Source organism: Hippichthys cyanospilos, chromosome 9 (assembly GCF_059441005.1).
Source record: "Hippichthys cyanospilos isolate Australia breed blue-spotted pipefish chromosome 9, RoL_Hcya_1.0, whole genome shotgun sequence".
Classification (NCBI taxonomy): domain Eukaryota; kingdom Metazoa; phylum Chordata; class Actinopteri; order Syngnathiformes; family Syngnathidae; genus Hippichthys; species Hippichthys cyanospilos.
Window position 1 is genome coordinate 17528800 of NC_142377.1, and position 19987 is coordinate 17548786.

A 19987-nucleotide genomic window follows, 5' to 3' on the forward strand; every position below is an offset into this window, starting at 1 on the left:
GAAAATGCACACAGAACACACATTCAGACAGTATTCAAAACAAACACGCCAATACCTCGCATTCAAACCTGCAAAAGATTCAACTTGAAACAGGGATGGTGAAATCTAGGGTGGTAAAATAACCGAACAGAGTGGCGTGTGTGCAGAAACTGTGCAATCGAGACAAAAACATGAAGTTAGTTTAAAAACAGCACCTTAATCAGTGTACAGTACACACATACTGATTTCTAACATCTACACCCCGAGTGGGTTCTTACGGCCCTTATAGTGTGCGATGTACTCGAGAGAACCAGCACCACAGCAACCCACACAACCAATCTCCATCGACAAAACGCCACACTCCTCCCACAATCCTGATGTCTGCTGTGGTACCAACACTGACCTGTGAGAGGCAGTATGGTGCCACGGGGCATCCAGACTGCCTGAAAATACAAAGAAGAAATAGTAGTAGTAGTAGTAGTAGTAGTAGTAGTAGTAGTAGTAGTGGTAGTTGTAGTAGTAGAAGAACTTGGAATGCTATACTAACTGTTAGTTTATCTGATTACTACAATGTGGTTGCAAACTCTTCTGCTTTTCATTTTAACAATTCTAGTTTACCTGTCACATTATACAACGCTGTACATGCCCGTGTCTGCCATCTTTGAGGTTGATGCATTGGTTTAGTTCAGTGCTTACAAAGGGTATGGATACTTTTTACTCTGGACAGATACCCAGTCCATATGTCTGTGTTTGTATGATGTAATGCTTAGCAAAGTTGGAAAACGCATTACGTACTATACAAACGGTACGTGTTCCTATTTTCAATGTTTACATTTTAATTCAGTACCGTGACACAGATACTGTATCATGCAATTGTTGCTGTGGGATTACACTAAACAAGGATACATGTTAAAAATGTAGGATCCTTTAATAACTCGGATGGCAGCTAGCATACACCATGCTAGCCAGTAACGGCAAATACGTACTGTTTATTTTTTGCAAAGCCCCCTTAGAAAAGAGAAAACCTTTTGCTCCCCCCATTGCCTGTGCCAATTATAAATAAGATTTTTATCTATCAAAATTGTATATCTGAAACTGGATCATTTTTAACATTAACCAAAGGAAAAAGCAAGATAAATCATCTTTCAAAATCTGTTAACCACTTTTTTTTTTAAAGCGTTAATGCAGGTTACAGGTTATTCTAAAACAGAATATAATTAGCAAGTGCATCAAAAGCCTAAAATAACAATACAAAAGGAAGCCAATCCTTATATTTTTGCACTGACATTTCACATGGCAAAAACAAAGCCTTTTCCTGGATTCATTCGCACCCCCCCTGGCATCGCTTTGCCCCCCCAGGGGGGCCCACCCCACTGTTTGAGAGGGACTGAGCTAAAGTAATCCAAGCTGTCAACTATTCTAGGCCTATTTCCACTGCCTTTGCATAAAGTAAGGCAATGAGAGATGTTTGAATTGTGTAGAGATCGTAGTTGTTGATGACAGCCACTTTGTCATCATGTCATGTCTTTGCCACTGCATCCAAAGTTTCTCTAAACATTTTAGCACTCTTCTGAGCTCATCAAAGTAAACTGGAAAATTGACGACAAAACAGGCACTGCCTGATCAGGGTATTACAGGAGCAACGAACACAAAATGGTTTACTAGTGTTTTCATTTCAAGCTGAGCCTATTCTCCCGATCATCACCTCCGATCTGGCAGTCAAACGAACACTCAACACGTACTTCTTGATACTTTGCGTTCGGCCACAGCTTGAGCTTTGTGTCGGGTTTGCTATCTTAAATGTTGAATTGGATTAACTTTTCAGGGAAGAGAAATTTTGATTGAAAGAACAGAAAATGCTCCAATTTAGTCAGGTTATCGGTATGTGTGTACCCCACATTGCATGACACAAGGTTGCGTCAGTGTCTTTGGTAAAGCTACCGATAATTTGCACTACTAAGGTATAACACAGAGATCAGACGATCCAAACGACATTCTTCCCATAAAATTGTTGCGACTGGAATGACTGACGGCAGTCGTAACATTAACACTCATAACAGTGGTAAAATATATGTAATAAAGTTACTATATTATTGTATACTTCAATCATAAATGTCAAAACACCAAAACGTTACCTTAGTAAAGAATGAGGAAGGCATAAGAGAATCCCCACAAGTCTTATTTTTATACCAGTAACGCAAAAGTAAAAAGAAGCTAGGCACTATTGCAAACACGGAGTTAATCCTTTGGTGCTATTTGAACTGAGACATAGCGAGGTACAGAAGTGTTGCACAATATGTCCGCGTCCACATTTCAACTTTGACTGTGTGACTTCAGAGTCTATTTTTCCCAAGATTTCTGGTCCCGTTCCCAATTGTGTAACCTTTGGGGTGACTAATGCTCAAATGGCTGTCCATCAAGAAGTGTGAGCATTTATACTACAACCTTAATATCCACCTTAAGGCTCATACACTCGTATGCTAATTTTCCTAACTAGTAAGACGTGCTCGTAACCTTTTTCCACTACTGTATGACATTTTTGCATACCAGTATGACATCTGCATATTACTAGTGAGGCAAAACTGTGCATTAGTTGATAAGTGTGTGCTACTTGTATGACTAGTGACATTGTGTTAAAATGTAGCATTTCACTAGTGGTACCAGAAGCACACATGCCAACGGTTTTTCTCTGGGCTGGAGTGGCACTCATATTTAGCTCTGGGGTTTCATGACGTAAATCAGCCTACTTTAGTTCACAAGGTTTTAATAAAGATCCAAATTACAACTGAATGTGCTAACATGATCATGATCAGTCTTTATTTGAACAAATTGAAGAACATAAAAAGTTAAAATTGGGGAAAAAGGGACCAATGGAGAAGTACACGGGACCTGGGATAAGACAGTTTACACGTAACAAGGTTAATTTATCAAATGATGATAAGCTAGCAAAAGTTAGGCAGCTAACAAGGTCTTTGCTATTATTTGAAACTAGTTCACACACTTCTGGGGCAAAATTAACGCTAAGGTCCCAGTCGCCACACAGCAGCATGCATGTTGAAGAACGTCACACAAAACACTGAACAAAATACTGTGGTGAAAACCAACTATATCGAACGCTAACAATGTGTCTGCATGCACATGTATTAGATCGGCAGTACTTACTGGCCACTGCGTCCCACGTCCCACTACGCATGTGTGAACTAAGCATCTCACGCAAGAACACTGCAGTATACAAATGCTCGGAAATTAGTCAAAAGTTAAGACACTTGTTAGCATAGTTCTCTTCAAGAATAAATCACATTATGGTATTAGTAGTTTCTGTGCCATCAGGCGTTTTATATCATGCTTTGTTGCAGTTAAAATTAACGCGTTCTATTACTAGCTCGGTATATTGAAACTACCTGCACTTTCCCTACGATGTGGAAATGTAGCTGCAACCAGATGGCAATAGCATGGCTAGATCTACCAAAGGCACTTTGTTTGATAAGTTCAAAACGGACCCGTGGGTCGTGATAATGCCCCCGAGGAGATTTCCCCCGGTGCTCCATATTAGCCACCCCGGCGTTGATTTTGCCTCACTGAGAACATGTAATTGCCCTACTAGTATGCCAAAGTAGTTCAACTAGTGTGTTGACATACAGTCGTGAGGAAAAGCATTACTAGTAAACTACAAAACACGCTTCGATTTTTAATAAGGATCGACAAAAGTGTCGTAGGAACCTTGCAAATCTTACGAAACATTAACTGTCACACAATTGTAAAAAGAAGGTAAACACTAATAGTGTGTAACAGAGCTAATCCTTTGGTGTTTTCGGAACTGAGGTCTCGTTGAGTATGTTGAATTCCTATGCATTACTTATGTTGGCTGTTCCGCTATTATTTTTTTTCAACCTCAGAAGCCTAGCTTTACCCCAATTTTGGTCCCTTGTCCATTGTCCAACCTTGGGGTTGACCTAGACCATAGTTACACATTACAGTGAAGAAATAATAAATGGAACTCCTCCTCTAACTTCAACGTAGTTTGTTGGCCCAAGCCGCCAAAAGATGGCACAAAATTAATATTTTGATATTAGACATGGCTTTGGCGTGAGCGCAAAATCAGGTTGGTAAGTTTTTCAGCAACTACAGGAGGATTGGTTCATTCCCAAAGAAATCTTTGAATCCCAAACTGCAAATAGGCAGAGGTTCTACTGTGCTGTAGTGTAATAAGAGCACTTTTGATTTGTAAAAACGTGGGTCTTCTCTATACCCATATACTGCATAGAATAGATACTAATAGGTAACATAATTTTAGTAAACAGCCTGATATCATATATATACTGTGCGCACAGTACTTGCATTGAGAACGGCATTCAAAGAATGCTTTTATCGAATGTTACTGTTTTTGCCATCATCGTGTACGTTCAGTGCAATGCGAAGCGTCGCCATTTCCTTTGCCATCATTGGGAGATCGTCTGCACATTGGATGCTTGTCTTCAGACGCTAGGGGCACACAGGATGTGACATTTTGTTAAGGACTGACAATGTAAGGCGATAGCGGCTCGCCGAAGGACGGACCTGCCAGAGAGTCCCCTTTCCTTTGGCCACCTTGCAGACCATGGTGAAGGGAATCATAAACAATGATGACAAAGCAAGGAACCAGCCAATCCAATAGGCCCACCAAGGATATACATAGGTGTTGTTAAACTTGAGCGGTGTGTATTTCAACAATAAGAACACGAGTGTTCCCTGTAAACGCAAAGAAACGATACATGAGATAGGATGAGATAATCGCAAAAAAATGCGATGTGTGCTTTGGCTTACTTACGCTGCATATAACAGGTGTGACATAGAGCCAACAGTACTTAATCAGTGACGCAGGTTTGGAGCCAATCATATCCTCGATGTTGTCACTGAAGCGGTCAGCACCTAAAAAGATAAATAGTTTGAGTGTGCTGCACGTTTATTATCTTGTATGTCTGCCGTGAGCTTGGAGAACTGCGTCCATTTGGTGCAGCAACGATTCAGACTATTCATGAAATAAGTCATCACAAAGAAAACGGTCTTTCATGCAGTCCAGAGTTCATTAAGATTCTTTGATTTTGTCTTCCATGCTTCCTCTTTCTCTCCCCCTGAGACGTGGTCTGGAGCACCTTGATTTTCTTTCTTTTGAAAAATTTAGATATAGTAATGGATGTATGCATTGGAGCGCAATCCTTCGGCAAAATTTGACCCCTTTTGGTCAGAGCCTCTGACCAACCGTAAAAGGGGTCACTCAGAGGTCAGAGGTGGCTAATACAGTAGAACTCTTCAACAAAAACATCATATTGGCAGCCAGAAATTTTAAACACCGCGCAGCTTCCACGCGGAACAGATTTTCCGCAAAGAGCATCTCTCCGGAATTTCTTCACGAGCCGAAAGCATGGCGGACGAACTATTGCTCATTGAAGTTTGCCGGTACATACACCTTTATGATTATTATTCTTCTGAAAAGGAATAGCGGGTGCATCATGTGACAATGCGACAAGATTTTTGTCCTTGCAAAAATTGACTCAAGTGGGCTTTACCAAGCTGTGAACGTGAGAATGCTTTTTTCAGCAGTTTTGTTTGGCACCAAAACAATATTTCAGAAGCCACTGGGAAAATTTTTTGTCATGTTTTGCTCAACAGATGAATTAGAAATATATTTGAGGGGTCCGTAATGTCAACTTGTAGTGAAGCCACAAGACTTTTGTCAGTCCCTGCATGATCCAAAGGATGCTCTATTTTAAATATGGCTGTTCATAGTTGAAATAGTGTAATAGATCCTTTGCTTATTTTTAGCAGACATCATGTTCATCATGTGCATGTATATAAGAGAAATAAAAATACGATCGCCCACACCTTGGAAAACTGTATTATATAATAATACTTAAAATAATGGTATTGCATGATGTAATGATGATAATGAATAAATATATAATAAAAGATTGCTTGAAGATTTCTGTCCATTGTTATGGAAGTTATTATTGATGTGTTTTGAAGCAAATGAGTGTAATACTAAGCTGCAACCAGCCTTGTTTATTTCAAGCAGACATCATGTTCATCATGTCTATGTATATAAGAGAAATAAAAATATGATAGCCCACACCTTGGAAAAATGTGTTATGTAATATTACCGGTACTTAAAATAACAATATTGTCCAATGTAATGATGACAATGAATAATTATGATTGTTATGGTGTTTATTACTGATATGTTTTGAAGAAAAAATAGTATTAAACAGCTGCATTCAGCCTCGTATATTTTAGCCAACGCATTAATATATCAACTTTGCTATTAGTTACATAGTATTTTTTTGTCTTCTGAATATTATTGATATTTTTAACACAACAACTTGGCTGCTGCTTGGAAGGAAAAGTAATTTATTCTATTTTGGTTTGTGGCTCTCTAACTTGAGAAAATGTGGAGAAAGTGGATTGCTGTAAATACCTAGCGGATTCACAGTACACATAACAGGGATATTAGATTTAATAGTGGTGTCCCGATACAACCCTTTCTATTCCAGATACGATACCGATATTGCAGCCGAGAGTACTGTCCAATACCGACATTGTTCTAATATGATAACAGCAGCAATGATACATACATGATTTATTCAATTATTGTTTTGTTTTTTTGAATAAAATCTTAGAATGTGTGAAACTGAGACTGTATGAAGTAACAGGACGCAATTAGCCTTAATAGTGTCTTACCATAAATCCATCCAATAACCACTGACTGGAAGACTGCCATCAAAAGAAGAGTGGGACCACTGCAGACATAGTGATCAAAAATCTGCAGAATGTATGAGCCGGCCTACAATTGAAAGAAAGTTTATCATAAAGCCATTCCTAATGGTTGGAAATAATCTTTCAGGCAATTATTTTTTTTCCCTTTAATAATAGCAAACTGTGCTGTTATACAGCATTTCACTAGAAAGGTTTTTTGGAACAAGGGACAGCGCATAAGGATTGTGCGTTTGAGGAATGAGCAACACTGCTAAATGTGTGGGTAGAGCCCACCAAAATGTGCCAAAAATCATCAGGTGGGTATTCAATCCTGTGCCAGCCCAGTCACGTTTTGCTGAGGGATGGCATCCCATACCGAAATAAGGCGCTTTAATTGGGTGGGACAAACGTGTTGATACTCGAGTGACATAAAAACTCAGCAGGGTTGCGCTACATCTGCCACTTGAAGCCCAAAACAAAATCCCAGCAACTATGTAATTGCTATGGATTTTGTTACTTGGCACACATAAACAGAGAAAGACAACCAATGGCACGCAAATTGTCCCACAATGGGAATTGAACCCATGCTACTGCCCCAAAGTCAGATGTGCCGACCAAAACATCACCAGTGAATAATTTGTCATATTAAAGGGTCAAAATAACTGATGGAAATAATGTTTAGATCTGCAATATTGTTGTATTGTTGACCACTTAAGTAGTCTATTGCATTATTACCTGTGACACCAACAAATTGCCAAAGAGATAGCAAAAAGCAGAGATTAGCAACAAAATAAGTTCTCTGCGGTATCCTTTTTGGATCTGGGAAGGGTAGATATCCGTGATAGAGGTCATGATGCTTTCAAGTCCAGCAAACTAAGACATGATAAATGGACACGCGGTTAGCCAAATTGAAAATGTCTGAATATACTGTTTCCTTGCCAAAGTCACAGAGGTTTCAACTGACCTGACCGTCGATTCCTAACAGGATGATCATGGTAAAGAAACACACAGACCAGACTTGAGGCCATGGCAGGAGGCTCACTGCTTGCGGGTACACGATGAAGACAAGACCTGGACCTGCAGTCAAGAAAGCACGAGGTTGAAACTGAGGCTGCCACTCTTGTACTGTATTTGTCATGCTTCTTTGGTGAGGTCATACCTGACTCAGCTACCAAGGAGATGTCCACACCCTGTTTTTGGGACATGTAGCCCAGAACTGAGAAAATAGCAAAGCCGCTAACAAAGCTGGTCCCACTGTTCAGCAAGCAAAGACAGAAAGAGTCTCTGGAAATCAGAAAAAGTATAGATTTATTTAACATTGTGTTGTATCACTTTATGGCCAGGAAAACATATTAGGGAAACTCAAAATGTGTATCACTGACAAATAATATAATTGCATTGTACCGATCGGATTAAAACTATGCCTATTATTGTGCGAGAGTTAGCGGCTGCTCACTGCACACTTTGTGGTGGGTGTTGTAAGAGAAAACAAATTTTGTGCCCAAAACAGATTCATGTTCAACTTCCCTACTACGGTTAAGGGACCACTGGTCATGGGAAAGAAGGGTAGACAAGGTTTTATTCAACAAATTGTATACACTTCATTAATGTAAGTACAATGTTCGTCGAGGTGGGGAGCAAATCCCACTTGGTGGAATTTCTTATCTTCTTTTGAAAATTCTTTTCTGGTCTCCATTAACCGTAAAAAATCATGAGAACACCGGCCTTGACTTAGTTTAGAGCGTCACCAGCTGATCATAGGATCAACTGATCATGCAAACATGGTGATCTCAAACCCTGTTTATACTAATTTGCATATTTACATGTAAGCATGGAAGGGAATCAACTACTCCCATGAATTGAGCTGTTGCATCAACATTTTTTAGCACGTGTTTTAGTATGAAGCCATCAAGTTTTTGGACTGTGAAGCCACCAAGTCTTTGGACTGCTACTGCTACTCTACTCTACTCTACTCTACTCTACTCTACTCTACTCTACTCTACTCTACTCTTCTCAGCACTTTAAAGCAGTCATTGCTGCATACAAAGAGCTGTACATTGCGGTGTATTTGGACATTCAATAAGAAACAGTGGAAACTGTAAGTTAAAAGGGACAATACATAATAAATAAACAGAAATGATATAAAGTAAAAACAGAAAATAAAAACAAAACAAAATACAATGCAGCAGTGCTGTATCTCATGCTTGGTCATAAGCCAAAGAATAAAAATGTGTCTTTAGATGAGTTTTAAAGTAGGACCGGGAATGAGTTTGTCTGACGTTCGAAGGGAAGGGCTGGCCACGGAAAAGGCTTAATCCCTTCTGAGGCTCTTCTTAGACCTTGGCACCTCCATTAGCATCTGGTCCGCAGACCTGAGGCCGCGGGCAGGTATGTGGGGGTGGAGGACTTCAACGAGGTAAGGTGGATCCAGACCATTTAACAGTTTGTAAAGAAATAGAAGTATCTAGGATTGGCGCCAGAATTTGAGTTACAGTATGTGCACCAGTCAGGAGGCAAGCAGCAGTATTTTGGACCAAGTGGAGTAGCTTGAGGGAGAACTGGCTGATTCCAAACTAAAGTGAATTACAGTAATCCAGCCGAGACGGAACAAAGGCATGGATCACTGTTTCGAAGCGCTGTCGGGAAAGGAGGGGATTTCCCTTGGCCTTTGTTTCACACAATTACATTGGATATTACGCTCACTTTTAAGCGCACTTGAAGCCACATTGGCCTTGCATTTAAAACAGGTGCAGAGATGTTTGAGGCCGTACATGACAAGTTTATGACACATTCATTGCCATTAAGGATTACAGACATCAAAGATTTACTTTAACTGGGCCATCAGGGAATGAGCTAATATGTACCGTAGGATTTGTGAATGGTTTCAACGTGGAAAATGCTACTCGTGAAACAAATCCTTTGCTTTTGATGAATTTTTGTTTCGCGAGAAAAGGCGGTCTACTAGGAAGCGTGGCTTTATTTGAATCAAAATGGTGCTCGTCGCCGTTTCGGCTTCAAATCCTTAAACGATGTCACGTAAAATGTAAAATTCTCACCTGTAGCAATTATTGTTGTATTTGTTGTAGCTCCCAAGTGTGGTAAGACACCCCAAGCATATAGCGTAGGAATAGAATATCTGCGTTCCAGCATCCATCCACACCTATCCCATGTAGATCAGCATTTATAAACCAAATCAGGAGCAGCCTTTCTTCATGTGAATGCGACAAATGTATTTAGTACCTGTGGATCAGCCAGCCGTGCGGGATTGGGATACAGATAGTACTTGATGCCGTGCATGGCACCGGGAAGACTCATTCCTCTTACAAGTAACACCGCTAACATGGCGAAGGGGAATGTTGCTGTGAAGTAGGTAGCCTAAATAGATGAATGAAGGTACATACAGTAAGTATTAAAAAAAACAACAACAACACTTGATGCAAGTTGATACCCGGGTTTCAATGGCAAGGTGTTAAGTATCAAGGACTAACAGGGTGGCGACAGAGCCTTTTTTCAGATCTCGTCTGCCAGTGTTTACCGCATATGTGCCCGCTGTTGTTGATATAGTCCAGTCCAGACAGTGAATGAGCAGCTCCAGTGTCTGCCATTCTTGTTTTGACAAGTATCAGCACGAACAAACTGTCCTCAAAGCACACTGATACATTATCGAAAACAGATTCCATCCAACAATCCCTTTGGCACACAAAATGTAGTTTTCTGGAGGTGAAGCATTGCCAATTAGACATAGTTGGAACTCATCGGGTTGAGAACTGCAGTTCAAGTTACGTGGGAGCCAAGCCCCCAACCGAGCGCAACTTTGCCTCAATAACACAGCCCAGACAAAGGTGAAAAAAAGTCACATAAGGTTGTTATGAGAGGGAGTGCAAAACGGTGTATCCATAAAAAAAAAAACACATTTTGCTACTCAACGGTTTATACTTTGGATGGTGATAAACTCATCCAAGGTCTTTTTTTCCTCCGCATTTGAAATAATATCCACTCTGCTTAAAGCGTACACCTTATGTGTCTTGCCAGCTCTGGTTTGCTTATGGCTCCTTTAGGATACTGGTGCTGTTTGAAAAAAAAAAAAAAAAAAGAATCCATAGCACATGTTATTATTTCCAAAAGCACAATAGTTAAAGATGGGCGGGTGAAAGAAGTCATGCAGAGATGACCTCCTAAAGCTGAAATAAAAATCATGTGAGCGACCAGAACATCAAAGTCATTATATTCAGCCGTGCACATAAATCCTGCGCAACAGATACGAGGAGGAGTACCTGAATTTTGGCTAACATTTAGAAAATAGCCATACAATTAATTTTGTCAACGTGAGTGAAGAGCACATGGGGCTGCACAGAAGAGAGTCCAGAATGAAGCCGTATAAGCAGCAGGGGACGATTCCGAGGTTAACCGGGATTCGCTACACGTGGACCATAACTCCTTGACCGCCCGTGGCGAGCATACAGTACATACCTGCTGTCTCTGGCTATACACGTTTCATATCGTCAGGTTACTAAGTTGTTTTCCTCGCTCAAAAAAAAAAAGGCAGTGGAAAATTAATCTCTGGTGTCAAATATAAGGCACATATCCGACCAGCTGCATCACTACATGCTTTTCAGAGAAAACAGAAAATTGTGGGGGTTTTTTTGTTTTTTTTTGTGAATTTATAACCATGATCAAACTCTATTTTTTACCAAAATCGCTTAACAAAAAATTGTACAAAAGTTTTAAAATTTAAAAATACTATGTCACAATTCTCCAAGACTTTTGATTTCAAGCTTAATTTGTGTCAATGTTATCTTTAACTCCTGCCCAGTTCGGTTGGATCTTTGACATCTATTTTTTTTATTAGATGCATTGTGTATGGTTGCATACAACAACAAAGAAGTGTCTTGAAACCATTTATCTGCTGGCTACAACCTTTAGTTTTCGGAAGGAATGGTGTTTTTGCCAAATTAGAAATGAAAATTAATATAAAATGTTGTCTATCCTGTCGGTTGCAAACACAAGTGTTCTAATAATTAGATTAGATTAGATTAGATTAGATTAGATGAGAAAAGAGGTTTGGTTTGGTTCGCTAGTAAATAAATACCCACAACAGTAGTCCATCAGGTTACGTCAGGGTGTAATTGGCCTTTTTTTCCAACCCCTAAACGAAGAAGCCCAATGCATAAAACCAAATCTTATCATAATTAAAGAAATAGAGAATAGCAATAGCGAAAACATAGTCCGAGATTAAAAAGTTGATTCATGCAATTACACAAAATAAGATTTAGCTATGACTGTAATTAATTGATCCCATTTAATCTGATACTGTGACAACCCTAATTTATATGAATTACTATCATAAATGAGATGATCTGTGTAGACATGAGATGCACAAGATCCTATTATTTCCAATGCATGATCATAAGAGTAATCTCCGACCCAAGGCCAGCCTTGTAAATTCTGTACTACAACAACTTTATCTTAGAACGCAATAATTAACTACATTACATAGTTCTTAAAAGGAAAATTCGGAACCACTAGAAAGTCAACCATCTTATCGAGAAGATTGCGGTCAACATTGGAGGCAGCGTTGTAAAAACACCAGGGATTGAATGTCCAACTCAATATTTGCAGTGTTCTGTCTTGCTTACCTTCCCAGTGGATCGCACCCCCTTCCAGACACAAAAGTAGCAGATGATCCAAGCAAGAAGAAGGCACAAAGAAAGCTCCCATTGGACGTTTCCCAAGATCTCAATGCCAGGGGATATATTTAGCACACGTCGTCTGTAAGCACCAATGAAGAATTAGAGGGCACAGGATTTTTTATTAGCAATAATAAAAAAATAAAATCTCATAAAACTACTACGTTGGTGTGAAGCCACGCGAATCTCACTAGGGCTAACGTTTATGCTTCTTGCACATTCACGCCATGTTTATAGCCTCTTCTTTGTCAGTTCATTTGGTCCGGCCATGTTTTACAATAATAGCAGTCCGAAGTAATGATATGGATTCCATGAAGGATCCATGACTCTTGTGATTTTATTCCTTAAATCTAGCTGCCCAGTTTTACGAGATTTTGAATGCATTTTCAAGAAATGTCATAAAAAAAAAAAAAAACCTGTACTTACCGCCAAAACTCTACCACAGATGATGAGATATTCATATTGGAAGTCCAATTGGAACTGTAGTTGCTCAATATGACACAAGAGTCTGGAACAATACATACACAATACATTGTTAGACAGGCCTTTTATTTGTGTCAGCACTATAACACAATGAAACATTGCAGATTAAGGCGTTTGCAAAAAAAAAAAAAAATTCGATTCACATATGATCAGTTCCTCATGTAATGCAATTGTGAATCAATTTAAAACATCCCAAAATCAATATTATAAAAAAAAATCTTAAAACAAATTTCGCAAATTCAAATGAAACTAATTCAAGGTCTTGTTCCCCATCGACAGGCGGATCGATGCAGCGTCTTCTCTAATGCGGACTTTGTACCGGTCTGTTGCGGTAAAGAAAGAGCTGAGCCGAAAGCTCTCTATTTACCGGTCGATCTACGTTTCTGCCCTCACCTATGGTCACGAGCTATGGATTGTGAATGAAAAAACGAGATCCCGATACAAGCGGCCGAAATAAGTTTCCTTCCCAGGTTGTCCGGGCTCTCCCTTAGAGATAGGGTGAGAAGCTTGGTCAGTGTGGAGCCGCTGCTCCTCCGCATTGATAGAAGCCGGTTGAGGTGGTTGGGGCATCTGTTTAGGATGCTACTCCCTGTTGAGGTGGGAGGAAGGAGGACCCATTGGACACGCTGGAGAGACTATGTCTCTCTGCTGGCCTGGGGGCGCCTGGGGATCCTGGGAAGAGGGAAGTCTGGGCATCCCTGCTGAGGCCGTTGCCCCTGCGACCCGACCCCGGAAGGGATGGGTGGACAGACTTGCTTCAGTATAACAACATTGGTGTTGTGACGTCACCGCGCAGCCCATTGGGGAAGTCAAACTTGTGCAACAAGGCACAAAATCAAAGATGGGGGAAAATAACCGGCCCTAAGCTTTTTGATTTACACTTACCACTTGCCACAGCTTTACTATGAGACTAAAGGAAAAGTCGCCAGTGCCTTGAGCAAAAGGAGCCCTAAAGTGACGCTTGGACATCGTGAGCAACGCAGTCTTGTCGAGATTTGCAAACTCATGTGATGCTTGAAAGCAACACGGCTGTGAATGTGAATGCAGTGTTTTACTCCGTTGCTAACAAATAGAGATTGACAGATCTGGTGATTGTGACTGATAATGCTCCCAATGTGCTTGCAGGTACATAGATTCACAACCTGGCACATGTTTCATGCTTTGTCCATGCTCTCAATTTAGCTGCTCATTTGAATAGATTTCTTTTCATATCTTATTTTTCATAAACATGCTGAGGAATATTAAGCATTTTCATTTGTGCAACAGTTTTTCAAATATTTTGGCTTGCAATTTCCTGTGAAATGACGATGGAACTTGCTCTATCATTTTTATTATACATATGCACTTCATTTTTGTTTCATTTTATTTTATGCCATAAAAGCTATACGATTTATAGCTAGCTTTAAAGAGTAGCAGGTGCCCACATGGTGTCTTATGGGAAAAGGTATGTTCCTTATGAATCAAAACTTAATAAATATAAAAAAAAAGACTGTCTATTTTTTTATTCTGCCTTGCAAAACAGATTGTAGTATAATGATTCTTTGAACATCTAACGATTGAAGCATTTTTAATTCAATCAAATCGAATCATTTTGAATCAAAAATCGTTTTAGTTTGAAAATCAACTCTGAACTGAATCATTTACCCCAAAATCGTAATTTTATAGCGACAGTCGAAGATTCCCACCCCAATGCAGATATCCCTGCCTTAAAATAGTTCATTTCAGTACCTGTGTTCCAAGTGTTATCACATGTTGCCCATGGCATCTCTTTGGAGAAAGAAGAGAAAAGGTAAAGAAACGCCCAGGCTAAAATGACCATGTAGCTTATGCATCCATAGAAAAGGATGAGTTGACCGGCGTATCCAATGCCTGAAAATAACAGTGCGTTACAACAATTCCTTGAGTGATTTTACCTAATGTGCTTTGGAGAGGACTTACCTTCAAACAAGGGGCAGATCTTCCTCCAGCACATGATTCCCCCTTGACTGGTATACTGGCCCAAAGCTGTCTCCAGAACAAACAGAGGGATACCGCAGGTCCCAAGGAACAGGATATATGGAATGAAGAATGCTCCTGCAAGCCAAGGTGCAAAAGATCAGCCAGAGAACATGTATTTTTATGATAGGAATAGCATGATTTCAATAATTATGACAACATTCCATTTAGCTGCTTTTTAGGGTCACAATTTGTGAACTTGCAAGTATTATGCCTCTTTGATTTTTGGCAGATACTTTTCTCATGAGGAATGTCCATGTCCCAGCCGACGCATCGTGTTTAAAAACTTATTTTTTTGTAGAAAATTTGGGAAAACCAGAATTGTATAACCTCAGGGGTTGACAGTGAGGTCAGAAATTCCATCATCACCACTGGTCATTTCCAAGCCAGCTGCGGGATTTAATTCATCCAGTATGTCCTTAGTCTGGTTATGGTGAGACGCGTGATAACCGCTTGTCCATATTTTTATGTTTTCAGTGGGTTCTTTTTTTCATCTAAGGGAAAAGGGGTGTCTGAAAATGTCATATTAATATAAATTATTATGAGAAGTGTCAGATTAACCTTCATTTTGATCAATTAATATCAGTCATATTTTTGTTATTTTTTATTTGCATTAATATGATTTTTAATCTTCTAAATTTATGCTCTCTGAATGCCGATTGCATCCTTTGTATGCATAGAGGTTCTTGCATTTGAGTTGTTGAGGGTTTGAAAATGAAGGCAATTCACTCCTTGAAATTGACACTGATTAGCTGTCATAATATTTGACATGATCTGATAGGCTCAAGTTGTGGGTGGGAGGGCAGAAGAAAGACATGAAAATGTAAGCGCATGTGATGGTTGTTGAATGGTAGCTCTAAGTCTAAAAAAAAAAAAAATCACACACACTGATGATACCTTTCATAATGTGAATAGAGAACCACATTTTTTGTAAGAAGTTGCTTCATTATCAAAGAAGCAGATCAAGTTTAGTCTATCACATAAATGCAAAGCATTCACTTGTGACTGCAGCCACAGCTAATGATACCAACAAAGGTGCAAACTCATTATTTGGCGATGGATGAAAGAGCACCAGCACAGCACAATTTCTCCTGCGGGTTGAAACTAAAGGTTGCGGCCAGAACTTGAGACTAGGCTCCAATACAGTAGAAATTGTTAAATGTGCACATGTTAAAGAAAATAAATGAATGACGCCATTTTTTTGTGGTTGTGCATCAATCTTTTGATCTTCCACAATGACACATCCATCCATTTTCTTCACCACTTGTCCTCACAAGGGTTGCGGACATGCTCGTGCCTATCTGAGCTGTCTTTGAGTAGGAGGTGTGGCACACTGAACTGGCTGCCAACCACTCAGCACAATAACACAAAGTATCTAAAATGACAAAACCTCAAGGTATTGGTTTTTCTCGGAATGTTTTAGGTGCGATTTGAAGTAGTTCATGTAATTACAAACCATAAATCATCTCAACGTTTTAGATTGATTGACAGCGCTAATTATTATTGAGCTGTCACAAGCAAATCTTTTCCAAAATTGTTATCCTTTGGATTACTGCATCCCATGTACAGAATTACTTAAAATCGCAACACCCTTATTTTTTGACCAATTTTGTGGTTGACATAGCCGAGTTAGCTGATAATGCGCCCCAGTCCTAATATATATATATATATATATATATATATATATATATATATATATATATATATATATATATATATATATATATATATATAAATACAGATATATAACTATTTAAACATTGTGTGTTTGCATGGCCACAGAGAGCCAAGTCTTATCAAATTGATGCACATTGAAACGCAATGGGAAACCCTTTAATACCCCCAAATTCTGCTCAAAATGCAAAAATACAAAAAAAACGAAAACAAAAAGTAAATACATGGAACGGAAATTGAGTCAATAAATTGGCTGCATCAGCATGTAAGAGTTTCACTGTAATACAATAGATTTTTTTTCTGTCTCTTACTTGGTCGCTTCACATTTTTTCAGCATTTTTCATTTGTTGTTTGTATCATTTATCGCCTGCGGGGCATTTTCTCATAAGAAAATCAGGTGATGCTAAAAAAAAAAAAATGTTACAACAACTTGGAAGAGCAAAAGCGAGAGGAAAGTATGTTTGTTATGGTCGTAAGTTATCTTAATTTGCCTCCTGCTCAGACTTGATTTCCTTGCTTCATAATTAAATGATTGCACTTTATCTGTTCATCTGCACAGGTGTCAAATTATTTCTCAATAATTTACTGGAAAGGTGGCTGTTTCCACGTAAGGAACAATTAAAAGCGTTTGTGAAAGAAAAGCACGATGTTTTTAAGAGCCTCACCTACGGACATAAAAGCTGAATGGGCTGTCAAGACCAAAAAAAAAAAAAAAAAAGTTTCGAGCAGCTGTTAGATGAGGTTTTGCGTGGGTGTGTAAACACATTTACTTCTCACATTTAGCAGGATCCCAAATCCAAGGCTTTTATATGAGATAAAAACTGAGCGTGTTCAGCCAAGAATGTGACTTCGACACGTGCAGCACGTTATTTTCACAGTCTTTTACAAGCTGTCACAGCCATTTGCATCAAATGTGAAGCAGAGAAGATTAGTATTGCAGGGGATAGCTTCCAGGGACTTGGCAAAGGCTGCAGTTTACTTTTACTCACACAATGCTCCGCTGACAAAAGAGCGAATTTATTTGAAAGCGTGATGAAGTTTCCACAGATAAAAAAAGACACATAAAAAAAATCTTACGCTCCTTACATCACAAGTGCTCCTTACATCACAAATAAATAAAACGCCGCAGGCAAAACAAAGGTTATAGTTTTAAATGCAGAGCAAAAAGCCGGACAGACGGCGTTACACGTGTATCTAGGCGCTATGTGGCAACGATAAAAAATACCATTAAAACAAACAAACAAATAAACAAACAATTAATCTTACCACCGCCGTTCTTGTAGCATAAGTATGGAAACCGCCAAACGTTTCCAAGTCCAATAATCGCACCGGCCACTGACAGGATGAACTCGCTTTTGGTGGCCCACTTGCCACGCTCCTTGAGTCTTTGTGGCGACGTCTTTGTGGAGACGTAGCACAGTCTTCCAAGCGAGTCTGCCATGCCGCTTGCTTGTGGAGTGCTGGGGGGAAACTGCAATTGACTCTTGGCTCGAGGTTAGACTGGATGGGGAACTGTCTCATAACGGAGCTATGTAATAGATGTATGGCGGTTTGGCCGCAAGGGGGACCTCTACAAAGGTGAGACGAGACAAAACTCAGATTGCGACTGGAAATACACGTCAAGCGCGCGGGTGCGTGCCACAACACATGTCAAGGTTATCGCGGAAGAACGAGACCGAGAATGGAAACAGATTGATTGAGGACTCGAATGTTGTGTTTAGAATGATAATAAAATGACCTATTTTTAGTGCTATAAATACCATCATTAATACATTTCATTGGCTGAAAAATGCTTTCTCCGTTTTCCCTGACGTAAAAATAATGCTTGCCTGCTTTTAAATTCACATTTGGCTCATTTACCAAACTCTCTTATTAGTCTTTATTCAAATATTATTATTATTTCTATTATTTTCATGCAATGATGTTTGAGTAACCCTCGAGAAAAGCTTGCTAGAGCGACCGAAGCGATGATTTGAAAATAAATAAATACATTGAGCTATGTTTTTTTTCCCCCTCATGTTTATTGCAGCGCGTTTACGGCAGTTGTGTGGCTGTACGGCATATAGATATAACAGCGGCGTGCATTTTACGCAAAATGCTTTTTCAAATGACACAAACCCTAATTATGTATCCCGAAAGTGACGTCATCTAGCGCCTTTCTATTGGTCGCCGCTTGTTGTCATCCATAATGGGAAACGTGTGGTCTTCTTTTTGATTCATGAGCAAGTCCTTCAAACGTGGTACAACCGCGCTTGCAAAAAAAACAAAAAAAAAACCTGTCATTTAAAATAAATTGAGCATCTTTGTGTTGTAACATACAACCCAGCATTCGTGTGAACGTGAGAGAAAGCGGCGGAGCTACTGTGATTCATTGACTTTGTAATGCCTGTAGTGAAACGCGGTGTGTGAGATACTTCATAAGGGGGAAGAACACCACCCATCCCCCCGAAAATCCAGGCCAGTGCAGCACCGAGAATTAAGAAGCCATTTATATAGGCATTATATAGAGTATAGCCGAACAATATCTTCATATAAACGTATGTATATTTTATTTAAATACATATTTTATATATACATATTTTATATATACATATTTATATATATATATATATATATATATATATATATATATATATATATATATATATATATATATATATATATATATAAACATATAAACATATGTAAACACACACACACACACACACACATCCTCTGCTCTCACTCCAACTACTTCCATGTCCTCTTTCACTACATGAACCTTCTGTTTTGATTTTTCTCCCTGTAACCTACTCAAACAAATCACAATGTCATCTGCAAACATCATAGTCCATGGAGATTCTTGTCTAACTTTGTCAGTCTGTCTATCACCAGAGCAAACAAGAAGAAACATATATTTAAGTAACATTGTCACACGGCTCGGTGGAGCGATGGTTAGCACGTCCGACTCACGGTTCAGGCCCCCGAGTTCAAATCCACCTCGCTACAGCCTTTCTGCGTAGAGTTTGCATGTTCTCCCCGAGCCCGCTTGGGTTCTTTCCGGGCATTCCGGCTTCCTCCCACACTCCAAAAAACATGCATGTCTGGTGGTGTATTGCACATACTGAATTATCCTTAGGTGTGGTTGGGTGCGTGATTGTTTGTCTCTATGTACCCTGCAATTGGCCGACAACCAGTCCAGGGTGTCCCCCAACTATTGTCCGAAGTCATCTGGGATAGGCACCAGCAAGCCTGTGACCCTTGTGAGGATTAGCGGCTCTAGAAAACGGATGGATGCCTTTTTTTTAACCTTTCTTTAAAGACAGTATGATTCACATTATTTTAAGAGCTATTCCATAATCATACCATAAATTAACACCTTTAACAAAGACACACATTAGCTTTTTGTTGGTTCTTGTCTTGGATTTGGATTATAACATCTCTCTCTTATATTGAATAGG

General features: G+C 39.4%; 1 protein-coding gene across 1 annotated transcript; it reads right to left on the minus strand.

Moving 5' to 3' along the window:
• Positions 1 to 424: 424 nt before the first annotated feature.
• Positions 425 to 18103, minus strand: LOC148419237 (sodium- and chloride-dependent GABA transporter 2-like). Its single transcript, XM_088422461.1, has 14 exons — positions 17814 to 18103; positions 14817 to 14951; positions 14607 to 14747; positions 12822 to 12903; positions 12345 to 12477; positions 9949 to 10083; positions 9765 to 9868; positions 7868 to 7992; positions 7673 to 7785; positions 7444 to 7581; positions 6694 to 6796; positions 4787 to 4887; positions 4537 to 4707; positions 425 to 4461 (listed from the first exon to the last, which is right to left on the minus strand). Exons 1-14 carry the CDS (start codon positions 17986 to 17988, stop codon positions 4345 to 4347), a joined length of 1773 nt encoding a protein of 590 aa, XP_088278587.1. The 5' UTR covers positions 17989 to 18103; the 3' UTR covers positions 425 to 4344.
• Between the last annotated feature and the right edge of the window lie 1884 nt (positions 18104 to 19987).